The 11077-nt window shown below is 38.6% G+C and overlaps 1 protein-coding gene across 1 annotated transcript; it reads right to left on the bottom strand.

Annotated features, from left to right (window-relative positions):
- Positions 1-4587: 4587 nt before the first annotated feature.
- dlx3b (distal-less homeobox 3b) lies at positions 4588-9442 on the bottom strand. The gene is made up of 3 exons (XM_067969238.1): positions 8995-9442; positions 7029-7219; positions 4588-5856 (listed from the first exon to the last, which is right to left on the bottom strand). The coding sequence occupies exons 1-3, from the start codon at positions 9326-9328 to the stop codon at positions 5551-5553; spliced, it is 831 nt and encodes a 276-aa protein (XP_067825339.1). The 5' UTR covers positions 9329-9442; the 3' UTR covers positions 4588-5550.
- Positions 9443-11077: the final 1635 nt, after the last annotated feature.

The raw sequence follows: 11077 nt of genomic DNA, 5'->3' as shown, positions 1-11077 counted from the left end.
TATGTTCAATTGATGAGAATGTTGGAAGGGAATTCGTTTTAACCCTCCGCAGCCTGCAGCGGGACTGCTCTGCACCGCATCCTGATATAATGTACAAGATTGAGTAGTTCTGTTTCACTGAAGCACACTACGGCATTACAGGGACATTAATCATTCTTTTATAGTTCGCATGTAGCGAAATATAATTGAATGCAACTGATGCCCTTCAGTCCGCAAAGGGTTACACTTAAAGGTTGCTTTTAGGGACGGTCTTGCATCCTAAATGTCATGTAATGATTTCAAAACGCTGTGATGTGCCATGTATTTCTTTTTAGATATTAGAAATGTAATTGTTTAATATACACATATATTACCGAAATTCCACACACTGGTCGTTCCTTTCAATTCCTGTCGTACAAAAGAATTCTCTTACCGTTGTGTGGTACTTCGTGCAATATTTGGAGACATGAACACTTTGCAACAATGAAACTGGAGCCTTAAGCAATTTCTAATGACCCCCCACTCCCCCTCAGTTTCACTTTCTTTCTGTCAGTGAAGCGTTGTAGTTGCATCCATGGGCGGGCTATTTTTAAATCACAGCTTTAACCTAAGTATTTAGAAGCTGCTCTTTGTATTGCAAAGCGTCCTTTTTAACAGCATTATCTTTGTCATCCTTACTGAAAGGATTGCAGTCCACTGCTCCCTCTACCTGTGTCACATAACATATACTTGGATTCAGAAAGCTGGCCTCCACTTTGATTTTTTTCCAGTCATTTTTTTAAACAATTTTTTTCATTTCATACTCGACTCCGTCAATTACAGCCATTAAACACCGTGTACAATTAGGGATAACATCAACACATCGTATCAAGTACCGTGTATTTACATACCGATCCGCGTGTATAATTGAAACCAGTGCATTTCATATTCCATATTCAACATACATATATTTCGCTGTTATACAGACACGGAATCATATATATTGCTCAATTTAACCCCTCTATAAATAATAGGTTAAAGATTGTTCGTGTCTTATACATCTTTTTAAATGCGAAATTCTACGAAACAGAAACTAAAATTGTTCCACGATAAAATTTCTAATAAAATTGAGCAGGTTGTAACCAATCTACTCCTGGAGATAAATCGGACGATGCTCATATCTCTCCGCTGCATTTCAAATACAAATTTGAAGTGTTTGTAAGGTCGAGGCAGAGCTGCATTGTTCTTTGGGGGTGTCGACTGGAATACGGCCCAGATCTTACAAACCGAGAATCCTGTTCATAGAATGCACAGAAATTAATTTATGGAAATCGATCAGAATTTATAAAGAAACAGCTTTTTTTGTTGTTGTCTGGTTACAAACAATGGTGAAACTGCCTATGTTACTAGGTGTGATGTGGAGATGCCGGTGATGGACTGGGGTTGACAATTGTAAACAATTTTACAACACCAAGTTATAGTCCAGCAATTTTATTTTAAATTTCCGCATCGTTCACCTGAGGAAGGAGGTAGCCTCCGAAAGCTTGTGAATTTAAAATAAAATTGCTGGACTATAACTTGGTGTTGTAAAATTGTTTACAATATGTTACTAGGTGTTCAAGGTATAACTGCTGCCTTGTGACATTGTTATATAAAATGTCAGTCATACAGTAAAGTGTGAGAATAATAATGCAAATTATTATTTCAGAGGGGAATTGGATAAATAATTGAATGGAAAAAATTGACTCATATTATTTTGCTATGGGGAAAGAGCAGGGGAATGGGACTAATTGGATAGCTCTTTCAAAGAGCCAGCACAGGCACGTTGGGCCGAATGGCCTCCTCCTGTGGTGTACCCGCTATGATACTATGAAATCACTCCACATCTTGGCCCCAGTGTCATTCTATGGTGTCTCTTTGGGTTAACTTTGTGTGAACTGTAATCCTGTGGAAGTACAAGAGATTAAAATAGAAGAAATATGACACTATTGTTCTGCTGATTTCTCCAAGCAAAAATTCCATTAAAATGTTGTACATTTCACACAGACTGTGTCTTAAATATGGCTTATTGAACGATTATGACTGAAATATCCTGAGTTCGTGCCGTTTTTGCAGATTGCTGAGGTGATTACGATGCTTTTGATACAAAATTGAGCATTTGATAACGTTACAATCGCCCTGAGATAATATTTGCACTCATGGTTAGGACAAATCAAATGGTTGTGTCACCAATCAGCCATAATGTATCGTTCGACTTCTCTCTGCACGTTACATATACAGATATGTGTACGTATCTATATGAACTGTTTATCAATAGAAGTAGCGCAATTGTTCGTTCATATAATACAATCATAACATTATAACCATTTATTTGAACAATTATAATACATGCACCATGTATCCTACGGGAAAATGTGTGCATGCGGGAAAGTTTACGTACATAACCCATCGCTAAGTCTACAGTGTAGTTACTAGAATATCGCAACATGTAAGGTGATCAGTGATAATGGATAAAGTTGTCAGTAAAACAGTGCAACCTATGTGTCTGCATATTTAATAATGATGACTGATAAATGATAATTACATTTTAACTGTAGCCTGTAAATTAATATTTAACGTATCCTATACAACCGCCGCCCATGCATATGGTTTAATTCTTTTGAATTATGTATTTGGAAAGTCTCCTTTTCCACCTGATTTTTACAGGTGTCAGTACCGATTGAAACAGAAATGATTCATTCGCGGTCCAAGCTTTCCACGAGTCATTTTGTTTACAGCTGTTGGAATTGCTGGAGTTATTAAAATTATCACTACAGAGAGCACGACCATTAATTACATAGTGGTCGTAATAACAAGGAAATCAGTGTTAGTTTTGTCTGTAGTACCCCCGGCGCATCCTGCAAAGCAGCGCAATTCTAAAAGTTCTCAACCTCTTTGCGTTTCTCCATGTAATAGATTTAATACTACGGCGCATCTTTTGCAACATGACACACACATTCCCTTCAATTGCAACGAAGAGATCGCGGTTAGGATTTCGTCATGTCATTTTAATTACTACCTAAGATATTTCCTAATGCAGCGTGTCTGTTACTCAGTCTTATTTTGTTGCTAGCACCATCATGTACACAAGTGGAGAAAAATAACTGTGACTCACAAGCTTCCTTGTTATTGTATATAGTACGGATTTATACTCTAGATGGGCACAGCGTGCTTGTATGCTTTATTACAGTATAAACCGCACGCGTACCCACATACTGTGGAGAGAATATGAGGGTACTCACTATCCACCCATGTACATAGATGTGAAAACCAGTGCAAATATATCCAGGAATCGTATAAAATGGACCATCCGCGGATCTGTTTATACACAGATAGGACTGTATAACTACAATACTGAATCCTTGTATTAGAAAAAATCTATTATAACTTTTAAAACATATACCGCGTTGGCACTGAAAACAATTATATTCGTTGTTCCAGTTATAAATTATATTCTTTGCTTTGCTTTCGTCGGCGAGCCTGAAACTTAAGCGTTAACATTATTTAGAGATTGTCGGGACTAAAATGTAATTGTTATTAAAATTATCGCTGTCAGACCTCAAAATCTGGATGGATTCGCGTCTTAAATAGTGAATTATTTAGAACTTCAAACTTAATTTATTACCTGAGGAAAGTGTACTTTCATACTAAACATCAGTTTGATGCATTAGACACAACTGAGGGGGAAATAACTAGAGAACTTCGTCATTTGAATGAAGTTAAAATATTTCCTTCTCAACCCCCTCCCCAGCACTACCACCCCCACACACGCCACACTCCCCTCCCCTGGGGTGCAGTTCCTTTGCCTTGTAGATGCGGACCTGTATTGTATTCGGAGGTTGAGTTCGGTAAGCACAGGGTTAAATCAGGCAGCTCCTGTTGCAGTCAGCCTGGCAATTGCAACAGCTTTGATGCACTTGCTGGTATGTGAGCTCTAGCACGATATTAACCCCAGGCGATGGAGCAGTTTTTTTCTGGCAGTCGTGGCTAATAAAATCCTGCTCCACACAACTCAGTGTCTCCAGAATGTCTGCCTGGCTGTCGCCTATAGAGCTTTTGCACGCAGCCCTCAAACCAAACTGCCTTTAATAGCAGGAGATGGGTGTACATTTAACTATTTACTATCCACATGCTGGCCTTATGTGTAGTTCTCATTTGTTTTGATGTGTGTGTGTGTGTGTGTAAGATTTTCTTCCGTTCCGACACTTTAACCTAACCATGATTCAGGAAATGGACCACCAATGTTTCTCGGTGAACTAACCCGCGTATATACTTATATGTATATAGAAGCCCATCCCCCTCAGTGATATGCAGGTGTAACTCTGGGTCAGCATCCTGTTTATATGTAACTTTCAGAATATGTATGATAGAAACATGTACTGTCGAAATTAGCACTCCGATTAAAATGCAACTTTACATGGAAGTATGAATATTTAATTATTCGCTGACTTTTATAGCTTAGTGATGAGTCCATGATATGACTACTTGGGTTGAAGTCATACAGAGTTTAATTTTGGACAAACCATCTTGTCAATAGATTTCAAATTGTTCTCGTTTCTATTTCCTAAATAAAGAGAGTAAAACATGCCGTGGAATGATGACTTTTTATTAACATTGTTCTCAAGAACATCATCAAACAAACATTTAAAAGATTTGTTACAAAACAGAACGTTAGTTACAACAGAGGTTCGTGTGTATTGGGCGTCCTTTACAAGCCAAATAGTTGGGATGAAATTTTGATGTCTTTGAGGAATTCCTCCCAGTGTCACATATATTCTTAAAAATTACCCGCAAGGAATTTTCTTAATTATTATTTTACAATTGATGTGTAAAATTTTATGTACACTTTTATTTTAGAAAAAGATACCCTCAGAGCATCATAAATACAGTTCTTGCTATTTTTCAGACAGTTTTTGCCCCATCATAATTGTCTATTGCAAATTGATTTTGCTATTTTACAGTAAATACCGTGCTTTTTATCATATTGCATTGGACATAGTTCAATGGGTACATTATATCTGCTACATCAAACAAACTGGCCGCTACTCTCTAAAAATATACAGGCAGTAATAATTTAACCATTCCAATAGATCAAAATAAAACTTAAATAATATAACAAAACATAGGCAAAGCAATGCAGAATGCTGTTTGCTACTGTAATTGGGAAAAATTATAACGGGTCAGTGTGCAGTGGAGTTCTGACAACTGACAGAGTTACAAAATGCCCTGATTTGTATCCGTCATATACAGTTTTTGGTATTATATACAAAATTGACGTGTATTACTACAGAAATGAGTGGGAGAAACTCTGGAAGTTATTTAATTGTCCTGATGATTTTAATTCAATTCTACCCTGGCTCTTCACGTAGCGTAGGTGTTCAGTCTTATTTATGTATTTATTTATTTATTTGACGCTTCTGTAAAGAGCTTTGGGACTCCCCCCTCCCCACGTTAAAAGGCGCTATATAAATGCAAGTTGTTGTTGTCTTTTCTCGAAACAGTAAAAGATAAAAAGTTCAAGAGTTTCAAAGTTTTGAAGTAAAAACAAAAGTTTTAATAGACTGCTCCAGTACTTTGAGGCGGTGGTTGGTGCAGTGAGTTTGTTGCTGGTAAGTGAGAGCCTGAGGGGTGTGGTGGGTACCAGTGATTGAAGTCTTCCAGGTAATTCTGAGACGAGTTGTGTGGGGATTGATGTTGGAGGGGGTTCCTAGTCGAACTATGACTTTCCCAAACGGCCGGAGAAGGGGGTGAATTGCACGCCATCGAGTCGCTGTTGTTGGGACTGTGCTCCATTGTGAGCTCCCCGTTTTTGTATAGCTTCTTAAACTTGGATCTTCTGTTCTGAAACCAGATTTTCACCTGAACATTCGGGAAAGAAAAAAGAAATAGAACTGGTGGGTAAGACTTTGTTGTCAAGTACCGAGAACATGATAAAGTATGTAGATACTTATCAAAGGGTACTATTACAAATTCACTTCTCAGCAGTATATACATAGAACTATTATTGTAGAAATGCTTTTACTGTTGTTCCTTTATGGCGTCTAGGACTAAATAACGCACGTCTTCTTATTTCCTCTGTTGATCAATCTTTAGTAATTTCTATTTAAGCTACCTGAAAATAAAACTCGTTGCAGTCTGTTCTTTTACTCTATGGAGTCTCTTGTGTAATGAGTAACAACTCGATCACCCAAAACTCCACGCAGAAAATACGCTTCTGAGGCCTTTAGAATACTTTTGGTTGAATTATTTACACATTGTCCAGATGATACCTTTTATTTCTCGCGTTTCCCAAGAGAAAATACTTTTTTTTCTCATCTTAACTCGCAAACTTCTCTGCCAAACAGGTCACAGGCAATTGTACATTTTAGCAAGCAGATCTAGAATTATGGGATATGTTTCTCCAAATAGCTTAGCCTGAAGAATTTTAGAGGCCGCCATTTCTATCTAGCTAATTGTATAGATTACAGGTATTTGATCTGCACCAGTTGTAGTACACTGTCCTTAATACATTTAGGGAACTACGCATGTCTGCAGAGAAGTGCAATGCCTGATCTGTGCAAATGTTTGCTAAATTCCTCTTTGTCACTGACTTAGTAAATGCTGGTAAAACCAACCCTGTTCTATGTATGTATCAGGAATTTGCCCGACTTATACAACAGGTTTCCACTGTCATAATTTAATCAGCTCTTATTTTCTAAAGGTCTAGAAACTAGTGACAAGAGGACAGGCTAATCAATGAAAAACGAACTATATAAAGACTGATAGCAGAACATATATAATAGCATAAACAATTCTATGAAAGATTATTTCAGCTACAGTGTGAATTTATAACATAGTATAGGTTGTTGGTGTACCTGCTTTTGAGCCAATGCAGAAAAAAAAAGGCGAGGCCTGTCCCAGCAACAAAACTGGTGTGGAGGCTGAATCAACACTGATACTTATTGCGTCCTCCCAGGGCAAGCCTTAGCCCAGGGGTACTGAGTGAAATGTAAAGACAGTGGGTGCACCGATACTAGGAGAGTAGAGTGTACCTGTGTTTGCGTAAGTCCCAGAGAGGCTGCCAGTTCCGCTCTCTCAGGTAATGCCAGATACTGCGCCTTTTGGAAGCGTTTCTGCAGAGCCGCCAGCTGGAAGCTCGAGTAGATTGTCCTGGGTTTGCGGATCTTTTTGGGTTTCCCGTTCACAATTCTCACTTCGGGCTCCGGTTCTTCTTTCACTGAAACTTAAAAATATCACAAACAATTAAATATATACTCTGAATGGTCGAGATTTCACATAAAAAACAACGCAGCAATTAAGAGTTCAGACTCAGCAAATAACTTCTCCTTCACTACAAGAATTCCAACTCACGTTGTGAACGCGAAGTGAATCCAAATGGAATACAAAATGAAAATCTTACATTGTTACATTCCTTCAGGGTATAAGAGAATCTAACACAAGGGATTGATGTAACAGAAAAAAAACTCTGCCTATTTCGTTCCTCTAGTCTTTCATGGTGCAAATTACAGAAAGAGGGAGGAAACTGCTAATTATTATTATTGATAATTATTATTACAAGATACAAACTAGATCTTTATTATCTGATTTGATTAGTGAAATCCCCTTTCAGGTTTCCTCTTCTGCGTCATTCATACGCAGTATAATCTTGTTTATTTATTTATAACTTTATGTATTTACATATGTAGTGTGCCATAGGGTGATGAAATCCTTAAAGGATTGTGCAATCCAGACACGGTGAAGCTGCACAGTGTCACAGTAAGGAAACTGACCTCAGGACAATCTTTACGGTGTTCCATTTGGAATCCTGTGTCCGTTTTATTCTTTCCACCTGCATCTGCCCCTTTAGAATATTGGCAGGGAGAATTGTTAATTGCTAGGAATTAAAACTCAGCTTTACTCTGTCCACAATGCACTGATGCCCCCACATTCTAGCTTGCTCTTAGTATTTCAGTAGAGTCGGATCTGCAGGATAACAGCGAGTCTGACCAAAGGGAATTCATCCCGACCAAGTGCTGAAAGCAATTTACAATCCTAACCCTACCTCGAACCCTGTCTAGTTTCTAGCCTCACAATCCCTGTTGGGTTCAAATGTCCCTATAAACAGATTTTTGGACTGTCCCATTCCCATATACCTAACAATGTTGTACTTTGAATGATTCTTTGTATGACAGATAAGAAATGTAAAGTAACAATTTTAAGCAGTGTACTTAGACGTGACTTCGCCTTAACTTCCTTTTAACTTTCTTCTAGACAGTTGCTTTCGACTGGTGCCAATATTCACTTTTTCACATCCAGTGATATTTTAAAAAACATAGCCCCAGTTAAATATAATGATTTTCACTTTCATACGTGGATTCTTATACCTACAGTTGATTTGGCACCAGTTCTAACCATTGCTCCAATGAGCTCGCGTTTTTGTATCATTTCTTATTTGATCTTTCAAACGCGCTTGTTAACGATTCTTAAGAGTATTCTGTATCCTCGAACATATTGGTCACCTCGGATGGCTCAAAAAATTACAATCCCTTAACAACGTACTGACACCCTGTCGTGTAGCATTAAGTAGCACCGTGCTTTGGTTGCATAACGACAGCGTCAGACTACCTCAAATGGTTCACCTCTAGAGATTGTATGTGTATATTCTATCGAGTTAAACACTCCATTCTAATACATACATTCTTTGTGTAGTGTTTCATCTATTTCAGATCATGTAAAGGGGGACCATTTAGTAAAATAGCATCTAGTAAACTGAATTATCGCTTTAAGAAGCGTTCCGTCAGGTGTGAACGCTCGGATACAAAGACTACACTGCACTGCATTCTCCCTCTTAACAGTCATTCAAGCAGCAAACCTCTTCCATATCTCAAGCTCTCTTCTTTAAGGGAATGCAGCATTACATAACTACCCACCAATTAGTTTGCACTTAGCGTTCTGTTGGAATGGCTTCCAATTTGTTTCTGGCTTCAGACAGCGATTGGGAATTTCAAGAGCCCTTACCTCTCTCAGCCGCTGATATTTGATGATCCCTGTTGAAATGCCCATACTGGCGGTACGAGTTATTGTAAGCATACTCAGGCTTTTGAGAATAGGAGCCAGGCCCTGGAATATTGTTCAGATTAAATTGATGGTACGGATAATGGTTCACTGGCTGAGAATAGGCTGAAGTCGGATAATAGTCGTGCTGAGGATGACAGGACTGTGGGTTATAGTAACCAACATCTGTAGCCGTAGACTCTGGGAGAGTTGGAGAATCTTTAGCAGGATGACATCCCATAGAGCCCTGGATGTCCGTAAGAAGACTGGGCAGCTTTTTCTCATAGGTTCCACTCATTGTTCCAAACAATTTTTTTTATAGACGATTTAATCTTTAAAATGCAAAGCTCAAACTATGCACACATCACTCTGCGCTGTGGAGACGAGATCCTTACAGCAACTGCAACTCAAAGCAAACTGATGTAACCCAACCAGCCCAGCGTGGTTAAACCCCTAATTATATGGAACAGAAGGGTGGATACAGGAAGCTTATTGGTTCCAGAGATGTCGCCTAGAGAACCAGTCCAAGTTTTTCAGACTTCCCACGCTCATATTTGTGGAGCCAAGTCTATTATCACTCTTGCTCGACTATTAAAAGTGTCTGCCTTTTTGTAGATGTTCCCTCCAAGCATTCATTTTAAGGGGCTTGAAGAATTTAAACAGAATTCAGAACAAGTTCCGACTCGTGTTTTTGTACATCTCAGTTTGATAACTCTGGTTTTTATTTCTTAAAAGGGTGATACCCGACCGACATGGGGGGTTAACACCCGATTGCTTTTACTGTAAGTTATGTATTATAGAAAGACTAGAAAGGATATATATATATGTGTTACGAGAGGCCGAATGATAATCTGTGTTTAATCCTCTTTTACGGGGTCCACTGAAGAATCATATTTATATATGTTTTTAATGGTTGGAGTCTGCCACGTGTATCTATAGGCACTGAAATTCAAACTTCGAGGTGCATATTTGGTGAATAGCTGCAATGGGCTTTAAACTGAATGCTTTTTTTAAAAAACAATCGATACAATTTATCAGCTACTGTCCTATAAATATCTAAATCCATTAATCTGTAATCCGTAGGTCCTACACATTTAATCAGTATATATACCTAAAGTTGTGTTTTGTTTTAATGTAATATAACCACGATGCATTAGGGTGGCGTAAAACTATAAAACGACTTCAAAACCAACACCAGCAATCCAACAGACTGTTTTGGTTGCAAGGAGCTAGGTGTGGTCTAACCTGTGCTGCAGGTTTTCCCATGGTTTCAGACGCCATAAAAACAACACAATGCTGTCTCCTCCTTTTGCGAAACACCATTCCACAGTGCGCCCAAACAGGCTGGAAACCGTAAAGAAGCAAAGGTTGTGCGTGAGTCACAGGTAGCCGCCCGCCAAAGGTGCTCTCCACAATAGTTACACCCGCAGAGTGACACCACCGAGCGGCGCCGAGTGTGCGTGTACTCGCGGTCAAGATGATGAATTCTTTACCTGATACACCACGAAAGTGGAGCAATAAAGGTGCGAACAGTATCAATTCTGCTCCTTAGAAAGATATGCACTTTTACGAGGGCCAAGAAAAACTTAGTTTAGGTGCAAATAAATGATAGTAAACTGTTTGAAACAAAAAAAGACTGCAGAATGTTATTTCAGAGAACAGTATAGCTGGTTGAACAGACCCAACAGTGCTTATTTTAAGACGCTCTTAATACAGACTGACAGGCCCTACAAATTACCGCATGTCCTTTTATCTTGCAACATTTCACATAAAACTTAATATGTACTTTAGATTAATGTACGGCAATGTTTCCAACAGACGGCTCCAGCTGCGTATGGTCAGGAAGAGGCATGTTTACGGTCAATGTGTCTGTTACATTTTAATCTTTCGGGGCTATAAGAAAAGCGCAAGGGAAATAAAAGGGCGAACTATAAGTACAACCAATGTCAAAGTCTGCTGCTCCAGTTATATCGTTTTACGAATTTTAGCTGCATTTTTCAAACCATTTCTCATTTGTCGCCTGTCCCTAAATCTCACAAAAACAACC

Source organism: Heptranchias perlo, chromosome 30 (assembly GCF_035084215.1).
Source record: "Heptranchias perlo isolate sHepPer1 chromosome 30, sHepPer1.hap1, whole genome shotgun sequence".
Classification (NCBI taxonomy): domain Eukaryota; kingdom Metazoa; phylum Chordata; class Chondrichthyes; order Hexanchiformes; family Hexanchidae; genus Heptranchias; species Heptranchias perlo.
The sequence above is the reverse complement of the archived record's forward strand: the minus strand, read 5'-3'. Positions and strand labels throughout refer to the sequence as shown.

Excerpts from the sequence above, each read along its gene's own strand:
- dlx3b (XM_067969238.1), bottom strand. The coding sequence starts at position 9,328 with ATGAGTGGAACCTATGAGAAAAAGCTGCCCAGTCTTCTTACGGACATC. Across the intron at positions 7,220-8,994 it reads AATATCAGCGGCTGAGAGAG|TTTCAGTGAAAGAAGAACCG; the intron begins GTAAGGGCTCTT and ends GATATTTTTAAG. Across the intron at positions 5,857-7,028 it reads TGGGACTTACGCAAACACAG|GTGAAAATCTGGTTTCAGAA; the intron begins GTACACTCTACT and ends CCGAATGTTCAG.